The 21,683-nt window shown below is 36.1% G+C and overlaps 1 protein-coding gene across 1 annotated transcript in view; it reads right to left on the bottom strand.

The window, feature by feature from the left end:
* Nucleotides 1–21,683, bottom strand: part of CA10 (carbonic anhydrase 10) — a 673,987-nt gene that overhangs the window by 393,182 nt on the left and 259,122 nt on the right. The window contains exon 3 of the mRNA XM_024117389.1: nt 20,488–20,630. Within this exon, the coding sequence (XP_023973157.1) occupies nt 20,488–20,630 (143 nt within the window). The remainder of the gene's footprint in view (nt 1–20,487; nt 20,631–21,683) is intronic.

The raw sequence follows: 21,683 nt of genomic DNA, 5'->3' as shown, positions 1-21,683 counted from the left end.
ATCTTCTTGATCGTGATGGAGACACTTGTTCTGGAATGCTTGAGAGATAAGGTTAGCTGGGAAGAAGTCTGTAAAAATTAGGTCATTTTTTTCCCTTTCTCCTCCTCCCCCATATTTAGATGGATGGCAAGAAAGCTGAGCTGCAAGTAGTGTATGTGAATAAGACATGTTATTGTCTATTTTTAAAAGAACAGTTAATTTGTAAAATGCCTGTTAGTTTTATCTGTGGAATCAAATAACCAGAAAACTAGGTGACACCATGTGACAGATACTTAACTCGTGAAATTACTGGAGGAAAACCTTCCTTCTAGAAAATCATCTGCCTATAAATTCATTAAACACCTTCAGTTAATTCTCTCTGTATCCTTTTATAAAAATTGTGTTTCATTCTCAGATAACTTGATTTTTCTCTCATTTAAGTATTGTCACAAAACTCATACAATTTTCAATCCCTCTAAAATGTATGAAAGGGGAAAGCCTATTCCACTTTGATGCAGAAGACAGAGGGCACAGGTTCCTCAGTCATATGTACTCAGGACCAGGAGAAAAGAGGGAAGAAAGGAAGGGGAGAATAGATGTATAGGAAAAGGTAAAGGGGAGAAAGGAAATTTGAGAGGATTGTAGAGGGGAGGAAAAGATAAGAGAGTAAGTCAGAGAGATGGAAAAGAGGAGGGAAATGAGAAAGAGAGCAAAAGAACAAGAAGCAGGAAAGGAAAGCAGTCTTTTAAAAGAAAATGCTCACCAGAGGAGTAAAGAATGCGATCTAGATACATTTATAAAAAACTAAAGCCAGCATCCAGATGTTTCCTTGGGAGACTTGCCTAATGACTCTGCATTGATTTACTGCGTGATGTCAAGAAGTACACATTACATGAAACTGCCAAGACAGTGAGCAGTAATCTTCAGCCCAGATCTAAGTGAGGCAACAATGCATGAGAATCTGATAAGAACCTGATACCAGCAGCAGAACACCTTTACTCTGAATCTATTTCCCAACTTAGAATATAGCATCATAGTATTTCTCATTTGGCTTAACTTTCATCACTTTTCAATGTTATGCTCTGAAACCTTCCACTGTCTTCCAAAAGCTCTGCTCTGAGCATTAACACAATTATCTTGGACTCATTTTTAATTCGTTAATCAAAGTCCTTTCTTATAACATTCGTTTTACCCTGAATCCTCCATTCTAGCTACTCAGAGAAAAATATCCTAAAGGAGAAAGAGTCGTGTATTCAAAACTTTGAGGAATAATTTTGAAAGAGGATGAGAAGAGGAGAATGCAAGTTTCTTCCAAACAAATGCTAGGGCTTTAAAAGGCGTTTTCATTTAAACTAGAGGGTTTACACCCTAGTTAAATCCTCATTTCGGAGTCAGCCTCAAACAAATATATTCCTTGTGTCCCATCTAACCACTACTCATATAGAATCAGAGTTTCTAGATACGAAGGGGATTCCCTGGTCAAGTAAAAAATCTTATTTTATGCTTGAGCTTGTTCTACAGTCTCAAGTGGCTTCAGTGCCTGCCAGAATGCTTTTTGTGATGGAATTCTCAATGAAACATATGGAGGTCTTTCATTTTTCACACAGCTTGAATTCTTATTTTGAATTGAAGTCTAGTCTAAGTCACTTCCAAACACCTGGGCTTGTTCTCTGTGTCTAAGGCTGCACAGGACAGTTATAATTAGAAGGCACCTGTATTACACTTTAAAATATTTTTACTTCAGATAGATAAAATTGAACATAGAACATTTGATTCTTCTCATCACCACTTTATTCCTCTTCTTTTGTACTGCACTTTGTCGATGTCTTTTCCATTAATTAATCTAACCATCAGTTCTGAAAGATCTGACTGATCCCAGATATTGTCTTCTTAGTGATGGTTATTGCAGGACAATGACCTCACTTATCATGGGCATAGTACCTTATATACTATATAATTAGATTGAATTGCTCTGTTGGCATCTTCCCTGTGCTATTTATTCATACTGAAAACATTATCCATTAACTTCCTCTACTTTTTTCACATGCAGTAATTTTACAACAAAAAATCTAGCTCAGCCTGAATCTGTACAGCTTTTTATAAATATATACCTGGTAGGAAACCTTTACTTTTATGCTTACTAAATTTCAACCTTTTGGATTGGGGATACAGGCAAGTTGGTTCTGAATTCTAACTCTGTCATTCAAAGAATTGCAATCACTTCAGCTCTCAGCATATGTTACTGATTCAAATGTGAATATTAATCTCTTTTACAGAGAAATTCAAGTGGGAGTTAAGTGTTTTTTCACTAAGAACAGCAACATTCCTGATGGTAGCTACTCTGGTCTGAATGTTTGTGTTCCCCAAAATTCGTATGTTGAAATCCTAATCCCCAAATTGTTGTTATTAGAAGGTGGGGCTTTGAGAAGATTATAAAGGTAGAAGGGTAGAGAACCTCTTGATTGGGACTAGTACCCTTATAAAAGAGGTCCCACAGAGCTTCTTAGCCCCTTCTATCATATGAGTATAAAACAAAAAGGCACCAACTATGAACCAGGAAGAGAGCCCTCATCAGAATGTGACCATGCTACTGCTTACATCTTGGACTTCCACCCTCCCAAACTGTGAGAAATAATTTTCCATTCTTTATAAGCTATCCAGTCTGTGGTAAGTTGTTATAGTAGCCCGAATGGACTATGACAGTAGCTAACAATTGTTGAGCATTTTCTTCTTTGCCAGCCACTAGCTTAACTGCATTATAACCTGACTAATAAGTACATTATTTCATATAATTACTTCTACCATAACCCTATGAAATGAGTACTATTATGATCTCCCTTTTAAAAATGAGGAAACTGAAGTTTAGAGAGGTTAGACCTTTTGTATCTAGGTGGTCAGTGGCAAACCTAAAATTCAAACCAAAGCAGAACATCTATGGACATCTATGTTCCCTAAATGGAAATTTACTCTATGTTAATACTGCAACTTCCTCTAACTATAACTTTAAAACATCTTCTCATTCTGGAAGTCTCAATTCTTGTTGGACCTTATTCTCTCTGAAACTGTTTTTCAAGATTATTTCCCCTTTTGTCTTTCTCCTTGGCTATAAGCCCTTTCTCTCACATCTCTTATATGTGACTTAAAAATATTTCTTGCAAAGCCCCCTGTGTAGCCATATCCACAGTATCTTTAGCTCCTGCCAGTTCCTTTTTTTGTATCATCTTTTGTAATTGTATTATCATATTTTAACTTTTAAGAGCTTCCCAATCCTTAAGAGTTATCTTCCATGAGGCAATGAGATCATATCTATTTCAGCTATGATATTTCAAAATTATGCTTTGTTAGAGCTTAGGATCCAAGTTTGACAGTACTTAGCTTTTTTTTTTTTTCTTTTTAACCTTGGCTACCATATTTTCTAAGATAACACATCCACTTTCTCCCAGAGTTTTACCTTGCTGGTTAGAATTAGATCCAAATAGAGAAACCTTGTATTGTTTCCTTCTGAGAAAGGATATTTTCAAATGGAAAGTTGAGAAATTTATCAAACTACAAAATACAGATGCATAAGAATTGCATTCACTTCTTCATTAGCTTGTAAATATCTGCTCTATCCCACAATACACATAAAGCTATACATACAATTTCCATAACAGAGCTTCAGTGTAAAAAGACCTATGGTATTTAAAGACAGTTAATGAGTTCCAAATGAGTACATATACTTATCTATGAAAGTTTGCTATCAGTTATCCAATAAAAATAATCACCACACCAACATATCTAAATGACAAAATGGATCTATCTTTACATTTTTTTTCAATCTTCCTCATATGGAGCCAGAATATCTACTATTTAAAAGACCCTCCTGCAGATAATATTTCATTCTACCTAATTTTCCATGCTAGTTAATATTCTAGCATCCCCATAAAGCCTGGTTCAAAAAATTGAAGTTCTTAACCCTATTAAAAATTTATGCTATCTCATTGCCTCTTCCACCCTCTTCCTTCTGGATTCCTGCTGGCATTATTGTTAATTAGGCTGCTTTTTCAAACAAGATGAGCAGTCTCTTTTGCCAGGAATTGTCCTTTTATGAAGACGACTTCAAGGAGAAGTAGAGACAATATGGTGGAGTAGAGGAGGTGATCTCACATATTCTCATGAAAACACCAAAATCAAAACTAACAGCTGAACAACCATCAACAAAAAAGACTGGAACGTACCAAAAAAGATATGCTACATCCAAAGACAAAGAAGCCACAGTGAGAAGGTAAGCCACAGTGAGACAGTAAGAGGGGAGTTTTTGCAACATAATCATGAACTGGAAAATAATTATATCACAGAGGTTCTCCCACAGGAGTGAGAGTTCTGAGCCCCATGTCAATCTACCCATCCTGAGGGTCTGACATCAGGAGGAGGAGGCCCTAGATCATTTGGCTTTGAAGACAAGCAGGGCTTGAGTGCAGGAGCTACACAGAACTGGGGGAAAAGATATTCCACTCTTGGAGGACACACATAAGTTTCCACATGCACAGGGACCTAGGGCAAAGCAGTGCTCCATAGAAGCCTGGGCCAGAAATACGTGTGGGTCTTGGAGGTTCTCCTGGGGGTGGGGGTGGGAGGTGGATGTGGTTCACTGTGGGGGAAGACACTGGTGGCAGACGCCCTAAGAAATATTCATCAGTGTGAGCTCTCCCAGAGTTTGTCATTTTGGCACCAAGACCTAGCCCCAGAAAACAGCCTGCAGGTTCCAGTGGTGAGACACCTCAGGCCAAATGACCAACAGGGAGAAAAGCCAGCCACATCCATAAGGAGAAAGACTGCCTGAAGTCCTCCTGAGTGACCAGATGTCTCTAAACACACCCCTTGACACAGTCCTGCCCACCAGAGTTATCCCTGGTGGATAAATTGGAGTTAGACCCAGCTACACTCCAACCTCACCCACCTGGGGGTAGACACCAGAAACAGGAAGTACTGCAAACCTGCAGCCTGAGAAACAGAGACCACAAACACAGAAAGTCAGACAAAATGAGATGGCAGAGAAATATGTTCCACAGGAAGGAACAAGATAAAACCCCAGAAGAACAACTAAGTGAAGTAAAGATAGGTAATCTGCCTGGAAAAGAATTCAGAGTAATAATAGTAAAGATGATCCAAGATCTTGGAAAAAGAATGGAGGCCAAACTGAGAAGATACAAGAAGTATTTAACAAAGAGCTAGAAAATTTAAAGAACAAACAAACAGATGAAAAACACAATAACTGAAATGAAAAATACACTAAAAGGAATCCATAGCAGACTAAAACATGCAGAAGAAGGAATATGTGAGCTGAAAGACAGATTGGTGGAAATCAGTGCTGAGTAACAGAATAAAGAAAAAGAATGAAAAGAAATGAGGACAATTTAAGAGACCTCTGGGACAACATTAAATGCATCAACATGTGCATTATAGGGGTTCCAGAAGGAGAATACAGAGAGAAAGATCCAGAGAAAATATCTGAAGAGTTAATAGCCATAAACTTCCCTAACATGGGAAAGGAAATGCTCACTCAAGTTCAGGAAGTGCAGAAAGTCCATTACAGGATAAACCCAAGGAAGAATATGCCAAGACACATATTAATCAAACTGACAAAAATTAAAGACAAAGAGAAAACATTAAAAGCAACAAGGGAAAATCAGCAAGTAACATACAAGGGAATCCCCATATGGTTAACAGCTGATTTTTCAGCAGAAACTCTGCAGGCCAGAAGGGAGGGGAACAATATTTTTAAAGTGATGAAAGGGAAAAACCTGCAACCAAGAATACTCTACTCAGCAAGGTTTTCATTCATATTTGATGGAGAAATCAAAAGCTTTACAGACAAGCAAAAGCTAAGAGAATTCAGCACCACCAAACCAGCTTTACAACAAAGGCTAAAGGAGCTTCTCTAGGTGAAAAAGGAAAGGCCACAACTAGAAACAAACAAACAAAAACTATGAATTAGAAAGCTCACCAGTAAAGGCAAACATACAGTAAGAGTAGGAAATCATCCACATACAAATATGATGTCAAAACCAGCAATCATGAGAAGAGGAGAGTACAAATGCAGGATATTGGAAATGCATTTGAAATTAAGAGACCAGCAACTTAAAACTATATATACATACAGAACTGCTATAAACATACAGACTGCTATATCAAAGTGTCATGGGAACTACAAATCGAAAATCTATAATATATGCACACACACACACACACACAAGAAATCCAAACACAACACTAAAGATAGTCACCAAATCACAAGAGAAGAGAACAAAGGGGAAAGTGGGAAAAAAAGGACCTACAAAACAAATCCAAAACAATTAACAAAATGGCAATAAGAACATACATATCAATAATTATGTTAAATGTAAATGAATTAAGTGCTCCGACCAAAAGACATAGAACTGGCTGAATGGATACAAAAACAAGACCCATATATTTGCTATCTACAAGAGACCCACTTCAGATCTAGGGATACATACACAATGAAAGTGAGGTGATGGAGAAAGGTATTTAATGTAAATGGAAATCAAAAGAAAGCTGAAGTAGCAATACTCATATCAGACAAAATTGACTTTAAAATACAGACTGTTACAAGAGACAAAGATGGACACTACATAATGATCAAGGGATCAATCCAAGAAGAAGATATAACAATCATAAATATATATGTACACAACATAGAAGCACCTCAATATATAAGGCAAATGCTAATAGCCATAGAAGGAGAAATTGGCAATAACACAATAATAATGGGGAAATTTAACCTTCACTTACATCAATGGAAAGATCATCCAGACAAAAAATCAATAAGGAAACACAGGTCTTAAATGGCACAGTAGACCAGATGGACTTAATTGATATTTATAGAGCATTCCATCCAAAAGCAACAGAATACACATTCTTTTTAAATATTTATTTATTTATATATTTATTTGACTGCACCAGGTCTTAGTTGCAGCACACAGCATCTTTATTGTGATATGCTGGTTTTTTAGTTGCAGCATGTTGCAGCTCTTAACTGTAGCAAGGGAACTCTTAGTTGTGGCATGTGGGATCTACTTCCCTGACCAGGGATTGAACCTGGGCTGCCTGCATTGGGAGCACAGTGTCTTAGCCACTGGACCACCAGAGAAGTCCCAGAGTACACGTTCTTTTCAAGTGCACATGGAACATTGTCTAGAACAGATAACATGCTGGGCCACTAAGCAAACCTTGATAAATTTAAGAAGATTGAAATAATATCAAGCATCTATTGCAACCACATCACTATGAGATTAGAAATCAACTACAAGAAAAAAAACTGTAAAAAACACAAACATGTGGAGAAGAAACAATATGTTACTAAACGACCAATGGATCACTGAAGAAATCTAAGAGGAAATTTTTAAACACCTGGAAAAAAATAAAAATGAATACAGGAAGATTCAAAACCTATGGGACTCAGCAAAATCAGTTCTAAGAGGGAAGTTTATAGCAATACAAACTTATCTCAGGAAACAAGAAAAATCTCAAATAGACAACCTAAACGTACACCTAAAGCAACTAGAGAAAGAAGAACAAACAAACCCAAAGTTAGTAGAAGGAAAGAAATCATAAAGATCAGAGCAGAAACAAATGAAATAGAGATGAGGAAAACAATAGCAAAGATCAAGGAACTAAAAGCTGGTTCTTTGAGAAGATAAACAAAGTTGATAAACCTTTAGCCAGACTCATCAAGAAAAAAAGGGAGACGACTCAAGTCAATAAAATTAGAAATGAAAAAGGAGAAGTTACAACAGATACCACAGAAATACAAAGGATCATAAGAGACTACTACCAACAACTATATGCCAATAAAATGGACAACCTAGAAGAAATGCACAAATTCTTAGAAAGGCACAACCTTCCAAGACTGAACCAGAAAGAAATAGAAAATATGAACAGACCAATCACAAGTACTGAAATTGAAACTGTGATTTAAAAATTTCTAACAAACAAAAGTCCAGGACCAGATGGCTTCACAGACAAATTCTATCAACCATTTAGAGAAGAGTTAACACCTATCCTTCTAAAACTCTTCCAAAAAATTGCAGAGGATTAAATACCCTCAAACTCATTCTATGAAGCCACCATCACCCTGATACCAAAACCTGACAAAAATACCCACAGAAAAGATAATTAGAGGCCAATATAACTGATGAACATAGACACCACAATTCTCAACAAAATACTAGCAATACGAATTCAACAGTACATTAACAGGATCATACACCAAGATCAATTGGGATTTATCCCAGGGATGCAAGAATTTTTCAATATCCTCTAATCAATTAGTGTGATACACTCCATCAACAAATTGAAGAATAAAAAACATATGATCAGCTAAATAGATGGGGAAAAGCTTTTGACAAAATTCAACAACGATTTATGATTTAAAAAAAAAACACTCTCCAGAAAGTGGTCATAGAGGGAAGCTACCTCAACATAATAAATGCCATATATGACAAACTTAAAGCTAACATCATATTTAATGGTGAAAAGCTGAAAGCATTTCCTCTAAGATCAGGAACAAACAAGGATGTCCATTTTTGCCACTTTTAATCAAGAAAGTATTGAAAGTCCTAGGCATGGAAATCAGAGAAGAGAAAGAAATAAAAGGAATCCAAACTGGAAAAGAAGAAGTAAAACTGTCATTGTTTTCAGATGAAATGATACTATACATAGAAAATCCTAAAGATGCTACCAGAAAACTACTGGAGCTCATCAATGAATTTGGTAAATTTGCAGGATACAAACTTAATACACAGAAATCTCTTGCATTCCTATACACTAACAATGAAAGAACAGAAAGAGAAATTAGGGAAACAATCTCATTTACTATCACATCAAAAAGAATAAAATACCTAGGAGTAAACCTACATAAGGAATCAAAAGACCTGTACTCAGAAAACTTTAAGATGCTGATAAAAAATATCAAAGAAGACACAAACAGATGGAGAAATATACCATGTGCTTGGATTGGAAGAATCAATATTGCCAAAATGATTATATTACGTGAAGAAATCTACAGATTCAATGCAATCCCTATCAAATTAACAATGACATTTTTCACAGAACTGGACAAAAATCTTTAAATTTGTATGGAAACACAGAAGACTTCGAATAGCCAAAGCATACTGAGAAAGAAAAATGGAGCTGGAGGAATCAGGCTCCCTAACTTCAGACTATACTATAAAACTACAGTAATCAAAACAGTTTGGTACATGTCCTGTGGTGCAGACAAAAAATAAATTTTGGTACTGGCACAAAAAATGACATATACCTCAAAGGAATAGGATAGAAAATCCAGAGATAAAGTCATGCACTCATGGTCACCTAATCTATGACAAAGGAGGCAAGAATATACAATGGAGAAAAGACAGTCTCTTGAATAAGTGGTGCTGGTAAAACTGGATGGTTACACATAAAAGAATGAAATTTGAGCATCCTCTAACACCATACATGAAAATAAACTCAAAATGGATTAAAGACCTAAATGTAAGATGGTGTTCTATAAAGCTCTTAGGGAAGAAAACAGGCAGAACCTTCTTTGACATAAATGGCAGCAATTTCTTTTGGGATCCAGCTTTAAGAGTAATGAAAATTTTTAAAATAAACAGAGTGGATCTAATTAAACTTAAAAGCTTTTGCACAGGAAAGGAAACCATAAACAAACAAAAAGACAACGTACAGAATGGGAGAAGATATTTACAAACATAGAGACCAACAAGGGATTAATCTTCAAAATATACAAGCAGCTCATGCAGCTCAATATAAAAAAACAAACAACCCAATCCAAAAATGGGCAGAAGATCTAAACAAACGTTCCTCCAAAGAAGACATTCAGATAGCCAAGAAGCACATGAAAGGATGCTTAACATCACTAATTATTAGAGAAATGCAAATCAAAACTAAAATGAGGTATCACCTCACACTGGGCAGAATGGCCATTATGAAAAAATCTATAACTAATAAATTCTGGAGAGGTTGTGAAGAAAAGGGAACCCTCCTATACTTTTGATGGGAATGTAAATTGGTACACTCACTATGGAGAACAACATGGAGGTTCCGTAGGAAACTATGGACAGAGCTACCATATTCTTCAGCAATTCCACTCTTGGCCATCAATCCAGAGAAAACCATAATTTGAAAATATACATGCACCCCAATGTTCATTGCAGCACTATTTACAATAGCCAAGATATGGAAGCAACTTAAATGTCCACTTACAGATAACTGGATGAAGAAGATGTTATATAAATATATACAATGGAATATTGCTCAGCCATAAAAAGGAACAAAATAATGCCATATGCAGCAACATGGATGGAACTAGAGATTATTATATTAAGTGAAATAAGTCAGACAGAGAAAGACAAATATCATATCACTTATATGTGGAATCTAAAAAATAAATGGTACAAATGAACTTATTTACAAAACAGAACCAAACTAACAGACTTCAAATACAAACTTATGATTACCAAAGTGGAAATGTGTGGGGAGAAATAAATTAGGAGTTTGGGATTAACATATACACACTACTATATTATAAAATAGATAACCAACAAGGACCTACTGTGAAGCACAGTGAACTCTACTCAATAATCTCTAATAAGCTATATAGGAAAAGAATCTGAGAAAGAATGAGTATATGTATATGTATAACTTAATCATTTTGCTGTACATCTGAAATTAACACAACATTTTAAATCAACTATACCCCAGTACAAAATAAAAATTAGTTTGGGAAAAAATAGTGCCAATATGACTGATTTGACAGTTAATGATTTCACTGCTTCCGTATTCCACAATTATGGCTAAATAGTTATTTAATTCAGTAACTCCCATTTAACTTCTTTATATCTATGTTTGCTTTTTAAATTTTTAATAACATTTATTGTTTTCTTTCTAATTTTACAAACAATACATTTTCATTGAAGACAACAAGCGTACATAGAAGCAAAAGGCAAAAACAAATTATCACCTATAATCCCCATGCCCCCCAGAGACAAACATCATTAGCATTTTTGTGCATTTTCTCCCAGTGTCTACGTACTTTTTTTTTTGAATTGAGGTATAATAGACTTACATTATGTTAGTTTCAGGTGTACAACATATTGATTTGATGTTTCAATACATTAAAAAAAGATCACCTTGATATGTCTAGTTACCATCAGTCACCATACAAAGGTATTAAAATATAATTGAATATACTTCCAATGCTATACATTTCATTCTATGATTCATTTATTTTGTAATTGGAATTTTGTACCTTGAATCTCCCTCACCTATTTCACTCATCCCTCCACCAGTTTGTTCTCTGGTAACCAGCAATTTGTTCTCTGTATCTATATGTCTGCTCTGTTTTTTCTAGTTTTTGTTTGTTTGTTTGTTCATTTCTTTTGTTTTTAGATTCCACATATAAGTGAAATAATATGGTATATGTCTTTCTCTGTTTGACTTACTTAGCATAATATGCTCTAGGTGCATCAATGTTGTTGCAAATGGCAAGATTTCATTCTTTTTTATGGTTTTCCATTGTACATATATACTTTATTTTCTTTATCTGTATATCTATAGATGAACACTTAGGTTGCTTCAATATCATCATTATTGTAAATAATGCTGCAATAAACAAAAAAGTGCATATATCTTTTCAAATTAGTATTTTTTGTTTTCTTTGGAAAAATATCCAGAAGTGGAATTGTGGTTTTAATTTGCTTTTCCCTGATGATTAGTGATGTTGAGTATCTTTTCATGTGTCCGTTGGCCACCTGTATGTCTTCTTGGGAAAAATGTCTATTCAGGTCCTCTAACCATTTTTTTAAAAATTGGATTGTTGATTTTTTTTTTTTTTTTTTTTTTTTTGTGGTATGCGGGCCTCCCTCTGTTGTGGCCTCTCCCACCACGGAGCACAGGCTCTGGACGCGCAGGCCCAGCGGCCATGGCTCACGGGCCCAGCCGCTCCGCGGCATGTGGGATCCTCCCAGACTGGGGCGCGAACCCGGTTCCCCTGCATCGGCAGGCGGACGCACAACCACTGTGCCACCAGGGAAGCCCCCGGATTGTTGATTTTTTGATGTTGAGTTCTGTAAGTGCTTTGTATATTGTGAATATTAACCTTTATCAGATATATCATATGCAAATATCTTCTCCCATTCAGCAGGTGGCCTTTTCATTTTGTTAATAGTTTTCTTCTCTATGCAAAATCTTTTTAGTTTCACATAGTCCCCTTTGTTTATTTTTGCTTTTGTTTCCCTTGCCTAAGGAGATATATCCAAAAATATATATATATTGCTAAGGCTAATGTCAAAGAGTATATTGCCTACAAACTCTTCTAGGAGTTTTATGCTTTCTGATCTTACACTTAGGTCTTTAATCCATTTTGAGTTTATTTTGTATTTGGTGAGAGAAAGTAGTTTACTTTGATTCTTTTGTATGGAGCTGTCCAGTTTTCCCAATGTCATTTATTGAAGAGGCTGTCTTTACTCCATAGTGTATTCTTGTCTCCTTTGCCATAGATTAATTGACCTTAGGTGTGTGGGTTTATTTCTGGGCTATCTATTCTGTCCCATTGGTTAATGTGTCTGTTTTTGTGCCAGTACCATACTGTTCTAAATACCATAGCTTTGTAGAATGGGTGGAAATCAGGGAGTGTGAAACCTCCTGCTTTGTTCTTCTTTCTCAAGATTGTTTTGGCTATTTGAGGTCGTTTGTGTTTCCATACAAACTTTAAAATAAATTATTTGTTCTGGTTCTGTGAAAAAAATGCCATTAGTATTTTGATAGAGATTGCATTGAATCTGTAGGTTGCTTAGGTAAAATAGTCATTATAACAATATTAATTCTTCCAGTCTTTGGATATATCTTTCCATTTGTTTGTGTCATCTTCAACTAATGTCTTACAGTGTTCCGAGTGCAGGTCTTTTACCTTCTTGGTTAGATTTATTCTTAGGCATTTTATTTTTTCATGCAATTGTAAATGGGGTTGTTTTCTTAATTTCTCTTTCCAATACTTTGTTGTTAGTGTATAGAAATGTGACAGATTTTAGTATATTGATCTTATATCTTAGATCTTTACTGAATTCATTTAGTAGTTTTCATATTCTTTGTTGGTGTCTTTAGGATTGCCTCTATATACTATCATGTCATCTGCAAAGAGTGACGGTTTTACTTCTTCCTTTCCAGTTTGGATTCCTTATTTATTTTTCTTGTCTGATTGTTGTGGCTAGAACTTCCAATACTGTGGTGAGAGAGGGCATCCTTGTCTATTTCCTAATCTTACAGGAAATGCTTTCAGCTTTTCACCATTCACTGTGATGTTAGCTATGGTCTTGTCATATATGGCCCTTATTATGTTGAGGTATATTCCCTCTATATTCACTTTGTTGAGAGTTTTTGTCATAAATTGTTGTTGAATTTTGTCAGAAGCTTTTCTTGCATTGATTAAGATGATCATATGACTTTTTATTCTTCATTTTGTTAGTGTAGTGTATCATTTTGATTAATTTACAGATATTGAAAGCATTCTTGCATCCCTGGGATAGAGCCCACTTGATCATGGTGTATGATCCTTTCAATATACTGTTGAATTGGTTTGCTAATATTTTTTTGAGGAATTTTCAGCAGTGATATTTGATTCTAATTTTCTTTTTTGTGGTGTCTTTGTCTGCTTTTTGTATCAGGGTGATGTTGGCCTCACAGAGTGATTTCAAAGGCCTTCCTTTCTTATTTGAGAGAATTCACCTGTGAAGCCATCCAGTCCTAGACATTTTTTGTTGGAAGTTGTTTGATTACTGATTCAATTTTATTACTGGTATTCGGTCTGTTCATATTTTCTATTTCTTCCTAATTCGTCTGGGAGATTGTACATTTCTAGGAATTTATCTATTTTTTCTAGGTTGTCTATTTTATTGGCATATAATTGTTCATAATGTTTTCTTATGAGTCTTTGTATCTCTGTGGTGTCAGTTGTAATTTCCCCCCTTTCCCTTCTGATTTTATTGATTTGGCTCCTCTCTCTTGCTTTCTTGATGAGTCTCACTAACATTTATCAGTTTTGTTTATCTTTTCAAAGAACCAGTTCTTAATTTCGTTGCTCTTTTCTATTGTTTTGTTTGTTTCTTATAAATTTATTTCTGCTCTGATCTTTATTATTTCTTTCCTTCTACTAACTTTGGGGTTTTTTGTTTTTTTCTAGTTCCTTTAGTGTAGAGGTGGATTGTTTATTTGAAATTTTTCTGGAGGTAGGCCTGTATCACTACAAACTTCCCTCTTAGACCTGCTTAGGTTGCATCTCACAGATTTTGGACTATGTGCTTCCATTTTCATGTGTTTTCAGGTATTTTTTTAATTTCCTCTAATTTCTTCAGTAACCCATCAGTTATTTAGTACCACATTGTTTAAACTCCTCATGTTTGTGGTTTTTGCATTTTTTTCCCTTTTAGTTGATCTGTAGTCTCAAACTCTTTTGGTCAGAAATGATGCTTGATGTGATTTCAGACTTTAATTTTTTGAGATTTGTTTTGTGGCCTAGCATGTGATCTATCCTGGATAATGTTCCATATGCATTTGAAGAGAATGTGTATTATGCTACTTTTAGATGAAATGTTTTGTATCTATCTTTTAATACTATTTTGTGTAATGTGTTGTTTAAGGCCAGTGTTACTGATTTTCCATCTGGATGATCTGTCCATTGATGTAAGCAGGGTGTTATAGTCCCCTACTATTATTGAGTTACTGTCAATTTCTGCATTTATGTCTGTTTATATTTGCTTTATGTATTGAGGTGCTCTTATCTATGTTAGGAGCATATATATTTAAAACTGTTATACTTCCTCCATTGATTTATCTCTTGATATATAATGTCCTTCTTTGTCTCTTGTTACAGTCTCTGTTATAAACTTTATTCTGTCTGATATAAATGTCTCCATCCCTGCTTTCTTTTCATTTCCACTTGCATGGAACATCTTTTTCCATCCCTCATTTTTGGTCTGTGTGTGTCTTTAAATCTGAGGTAGGTCTCTTGTAGGCAGCATATATATGGGCCTTGTTTTTTATCCATTTAACCACTATATGTCTTCTGATTGGAACACTTAGTGCATTTACCTTTAAAGTAATTATTGTTAAGTATGCACTTATCACCATTTTGTTAATTGTTCTGGGGGTTTCTTTTGTAGTTCTTTTTTGTTCCTTTCTTCTTTTGATCTCTTCCCTTGTGATTTGATGACAATGTTTACTGCTATGTTTGGATTCCTTTCTCTTATTGTGTGAATCTGCTATCAATTTATGGAAAAACCTGAATGAATTTTTTGGCCAACCAAATATATAGCAATACATGATTATTTTATGTTCAAGTGTATTTTAACAACCTTGCATTTTTACTCCCCCCCTCCATGTTGAATTTTTTTATCTCCTATTTTATATCTTTCTGGTTTGTGTATTCCTTAACTATTTATTGTGGATATAGATAATTTTACTTTTGTCTTTTAACCTTCCTTTTAGCTTTATAAGTGGTTGATCTATTACCTTTACAGTATATTTGTTTTTACCAATGAGATTTTTCCTTTTGCAATTTTCATATTTTTAATGGTGACCTTTTCTTTTCCACTGAGAAAAGTCCTTTTAGCATTCTTATAAATACAGTTAGTCATGTTGAACTGTTTTAGTTTTTCTTGTTTCTAAAACTCTTTATGCCTCCTTCAAATCTGAATGATAGCCTTGCTGGGTAGAGTATTCTTGGTTGTAGGTTTTTTTCCTTTCATCGCTTTGAATATATTGTGCCACTCCCTTCTGGCCTGCAAAGTTTCTGCTGAAAAGTCAGCTGATAGACTTATGGGAGGTCCCTTGTATGTAATTGGTTGCTTTTATCTTGTTGCTTTTAATATTCTCTCTTTATCTTTAATTCTTACTATTTTAATTACAATGCCTTGGTGTGGCCCTCTTTGGCTTTATCTTCTTTGGGACTCTCTGTGATTCTTGGACCTGGATGCCAGTTTCCTTTCCCAGGTTAGGGAAGTTTTCAATTATTATGTCTTCAAATAATTTATCTGCCCCTTTCTTTCTCTATTCTCCTATGGGACCCCTACAGTGTAAATATTAGTGTGCTTGATGTTGTCTCAGAGGTCTCAAACTATCTTCATTTTATAAAATTCTTTTTTTTTTCTCTTTTCTGTTCTGTTAGGGTGATTCCTACTGCTCTTTTCCAATTTGCTGATCCATTCCTCTGTATAATTTAATCGACCGTGATTCCTTCTAGTGTATTTTTAAATTTAAATTACTGATCCTTCAGCTCTGTTTGGTACTTTATATTTTCTAATTCTGTTACACTTCTCACTGTGTTCATCCATTCTTCTCCTGAGTTCACTGAGCATCTTGATGATTATTACCTTGAACTCTTTATTGGGCAGATTGCTTATCTCTATTTTGTTAAAAATTTTTTCCTGAGGTTTTGTTTTGTTCCTTCTTTGGTACATATTTCTCTGCCTCCTCATTTTACCTATTCTCCATATTTATATCCAGTGTTAGGCAATTTGGTTATATTTCCTGATTTTGGAGAAGTGGCCTCATGTAGGAGAGGTCCTATGGAGCCTACCAGCACACTCTCTTCTGGTCACCAGAGCTATATGCTCTAGGAGTACCCCCTATGTGGGCTGCATGGGCCTTTCTGTTGTGCAGGACCAACTACTGGGGAATGCTGGTAGGTGGGGCTGCATTCTGCCTGGTTTGCCACCAGGCTCTGCTTCACATGGTGGCTGCTGGCTCACTGGTGGGTTAGGCCAGTTCCCAGTACAGCTGGTTGCATGGGTTAGGGGGGTCCCTGGGCTGATGTTGTCCTTCTGGTGGTCTAATCTATGTCCTGGGGCAGCTGGCTGTAAGGTCTGGGATGGTCCGGGGGTGGTGCGGTGTGTAAGTCCCAGGCTCTAATAGGATAGAAAGAAAACTCTAAAATGGTGCTTGCCAGCACCAGTGTCCTTGAGGTAGAACAAGTTCCCAGGCACTGCCACCAGTGTCTTTGTCTCCAAGGTGGGTCCCAATTTCCTTCTGCCTCTCTGAGAAGCTCTCCATAATCTGCAGGTGAGTCTGATCTGGGATACTTTCAAATTACTCATTCTGCCCTGGGTCCTTTAGCATGTGAGATTTTGTGTGCACCCTTTAAGAGCAGAGTCTCTATTTCCTAAAGCCTTCTAACTCTCTCAATATGTCAGCCTTGCTGACCATCAAAACCAGACATTTTGGGGGCTCATCTTCCTGCTGCAGGACCCCTTAGCTAGGGAGCCTAATGTGGGGCTTGGTCCCCTTCCTCCTTGGGGAGAGCCTCTGCATTTATTATTGTCCTCCCGTTTCTGGGTTGCCTACACAGGGGTGTGGGTCTTGACTATATTATGTCTCCACCCCTCCTACCCAACTCATTGCAATTCCTTCTTTATACCTTGAGTTGTGGAAAATCTTTCAGCTAGTCTTGAGGTTGTTCTTGTAGATAGTTGCTCTGTAAATGATTGTAATTTGGATGTGCCCATGGCAAGAAGTAAGCTCAGGGTCTTCCTACTCCTCTGTCTTGGCCACATTTCTCCCAAAGTAGGATTCTTATATCCATATGCAATGCAACAATACGTGAGTGTTGTTTGAAGTACACTTATTTTGGATTTTGTCCTATGTGTCAGATGTGAACAACTGGATAAAAAGTACTCTTCTTCAAGAAAAAACAAACATTGCTTAAAAATTATCGTTGTAAATAAGCATCTTAAAAGGTAAAAGAAACGACATTGTTTGTAAAATAAATATTCTTTTTTATATCCAAGACATCATATGTTTTGATTCTCATCTATTATTACCCTTTGTATTCTTGTGTTCACATTGAATTTCAGCTCTACCTCATGCTAAAACAAACAAACAAACAAACAAACAAAACCTGTAGTTCATCATCTGAGCTCTATGCCAAGTCAAATATGTTCAAACAAACACAGTAACACAGTGAGATACTGCAGTAGAGCTGCTTTGTGGGTTTGTAAATAAAGTACATTTAACAATGAGCAGGAATAATGCTCATGGATACAAATGTGACATAAAACACATAATGACTAGGATGCATTTAACATGTTGATACCCAGCTGATCTCAGACTTCAAAATTTGGCAGCTTGCCCAAATTCTACAAAACCTCCCAATCTTGCAGAGAGGTTTTTAAACCTTTTAATTTGGATACACATTTCTTCAAGGAAAAACTAAATTCAGAGCCAGTGATTTGAATCCTTACTTCCAAAATAAATCTCCAATTCATTAAACACCATCTTTTAATAGATTGCAAACATGATTTAGCTATTGTCTATCGAGTTTAGGCATTACATTACCAGTTAGTTTATCCAACTACCATCTATATTTTATATTTTCCACCTTTCACAAACGCAAAGGAAATCATCAAACGGTTCTCAGCTCTTCAAACAGCTGACAACACAAAGCATGTCAGATATAAATATTTACACCATCAAAAGTAAATGTTTCCATAATTCCAAACTCCAAAGCATTTGAAAATTGATTTGGATCAGGTACACTTTATTAAATTGAAAATATATTTTTTAAATCACATAACAACAAAAAAACACCAAAAGATAACATAACTTATGAATGATTTTTAACTCCAGCTATCTCTCATTCTCTTCTTTCCCAATAAATTTTAGAGAAAAGCTTTCCTGAATTAGTTTTTTTATTTCTTTCACATCAAGATTTTCCTCTAAGATGGTCTGATGGAAAATGAAACTTGTATATTCACTGTTTGTGTTAGCTTGCTACCTTTTCCATCCCACTCCCTATGTACTTTTTACCTAATAATGCTTTAAATCCTTGTCATACTCTTATAAAAAAATCCAGTTCCTTAACATGGCCTCAGAATCTCGCCTCTGCCTTCTTCTTCCATCCTTATCTCCTCATCAACTCCTCTTAGGTCTCTGTGCTTCAGCCTTGCTGGCCATCCTTCAGGTAATTTCTGGAATTCAGGTACCAGCCTTCCTTCTGCTTTGTGTCTGTTTACTTTTTTTCATTTCTCAGTTTGCCTAGAATACAGTTATGTCCTCCATCACCCTCTCCAAGAAAGAAAGAGTGATTGCATACTCAAAATTTCAATTTGCCCTTTTTATATACTGGTCAGTGAACCTATACATGCGCATGACTTGATTTAAATGATTTAACTTTTTAAAGAGAGGTATATGTAGAACCCAAGTCAAGTTCCTTTTAGGGTTTGTAAAATAAAACTGCAATTGGAACAATAATTAAGGTAGGTTAGTTTTCTATACAGTCAGAACAATAAACATCATGAACTTATATAGGACCATTTTACAAAGGTGCTTCCCAAGTCATATTTAAAACAGCACACAAACACTACTTAGCTAAATAGCCTCAATCACATGCAAGATCCTTTAAAACTTGCCTTGTGACCTGAGTCAAAGTCACTAACAAAATTTTGATGGGTCATTCGATTTTTCAGTGTGTGTGTGAAAATTATGTGATAAGAAAAAAATACAATATATCAGAAGGCGAAAAGATTACTTACAAACTTGTGGTAATTAAGGTGAACAGACTGCATAAGGGGAGTAGAAAGCAGAGCCCAAGGACCCCAACCCCTGGAGAATCAGCAGGCAGCAGTAGTGAAATTTATCCAAATTTTAACCCCAGTTTCTTGCACACAAATGATTTTCCATTCCTCTTGAGTTCACCACAGCTAAATCACATTCAAACACAATTTTCTGTGTGTGTTTTTTCCACCTTCAACAATCTACTCAACAGTAAGGGTAGCTAAATAGAGATAAACCAGAAAAAAAACACAAAAACAAAAGTGCTAGATTCCAGTGATGAGGAAATCCCATGGACATTATGCTCTTCCACAAATTAAGGAGGAGCTCATTATGGGGGAAGGAGAGGGAAGAAGGGATGTTGATGTGAGAATCGGGAAGCATAGTTCAGCGTTTCTGTGCAGGAGCTATGATTCTTAGCCAGCAAGCCATAGTAAAATTAATTATTGATTTTCTTATAAATCATCTAAGGTGATTTTTGTTTGTTTTTCCTTCCAGGATGATAAATGTCTGATTTTACTTTTGTTAAATAATTCTTTCACTTTGTTGAGCTTAAAAGAAGCCCCATTAAAGAGGTTTCTGAGAGGAAGAATTTTCCCAGCATGATATGCAGGGGAGGCAATGCTGTTTTCTGACTTTCTTTCATGAGCTACCAAGGGATAGGACTTCAGGCAACATCCAGGGAATACAAAGAAGTAATTAGAAGCATGAGGGTTTGACTAGGTAGAGAGAAAAAGCACGATTTACACATAATTATATTTGCTGGCAATAGGCCAGAGGTCTGTGATATTACTCCTGGGTGGAAAGACAAACTCATCACAGAGATCAAGGACTGGAAGGCTGGCTTTCAGAATCAGCATCTCTCCCTCTCCTCAACTTCACGATGGAAGCAACATGGCTGCTTACCTTCCTGCCCCCAGTGTTGATGCGAAGGGGCGTCAGAAAGGGATCGAAGATCATGTGACTAGTCTCTATATTGACTGGCGACTGCCGTTTCCCCACAGAGCAAAGATTCCAAGCTGAGTTCACCAATCCCCAGAAAGAAGGAACTAGAAACAGAAAGAAATTTTAGAATCAGGCTGGGGAAACAATCTAAAAAGAGCTATGGCACAAAAGTCATAAAATCAAAGAGAGCCATCCAATGTTTCCCACACATAGAGATCCTTGGGTGTCATTATGGCAGTTTCTTGGCCTGAATCTTGGTCAATTTCTCTAACTCTTACCTTCATGATGTCTTAAGATCAGATTTTTTTATTTTTGACCCATTGACTCTGTGGCCTCTTTGATGGGTATAGCTAGCATTAACGACTTAATAAGAAGATGGCATAGTCCAGCCACATCATCTTTTCATATTGAGGTACACTAAATATATAGCAACTCCTGAGTTGATGCTCTGATTTTCTGTTTGGCAGGAATGATATGGGAATCAACCTTGTTCTAGATAGAAAGTTTTATAAGCTTTTCAAAGAAGAGCATTCAACATATATAAGGTATTTATTCTGCTGGTTGTCAAGACCAGACTGAGGGAGTGAATTATTTTATGACCCCCAATCATTGCCAGACAGGAGCTTGGCAAGTTGACTTAATGTACCATCAGCTGAAGAATGTGTTCACTGATAAGCAGAAAAAGATGGCATCGAGTGCTGAGTGCAAATATCCGAAGTGAAATCATCCACTCATTTTCAGTGTCACATTAAAGAATCTATAAAAATAAATTTCTGGACAATTTCCAGTCCTATTTTCTTCTGTTTAAAAAAGTTAGCAGAGCAGTAGGGTAGCCAACCTACTAATTTTACATCAGTGAAGATCAGCGACTATATCTTCAACATTTTCCTGCGCCCTCAGTATCTTTATTGAAGCTTTAGATCCATGTGTCCTTTATATGCCTCTGAGATTGTATGATCATCGTTCAATCATCCATCCACGGCATCCATCAGCAGTCCAGTGAGCTCCTATTGCATGTCCAGCACTGGGTTAGGTTGAATTTTGAAGAAGGCAGATGCATGTAAGAACAATTACCACACTGGGGGAGGGGTTCAGTATGAGGTTAAGTCAAGTGTATATGAAACTCTAGATGAGGGGCACCAAAGCCTGCAACAGTG

This window comes from Physeter macrocephalus, chromosome 14 (genome assembly GCF_002837175.3).
Source record: "Physeter macrocephalus isolate SW-GA chromosome 14, ASM283717v5, whole genome shotgun sequence".
NCBI classification, from domain to species: domain Eukaryota; kingdom Metazoa; phylum Chordata; class Mammalia; order Artiodactyla; family Physeteridae; genus Physeter; species Physeter macrocephalus.
This window is presented reverse-complemented; position numbering and strand designations above follow the sequence as displayed.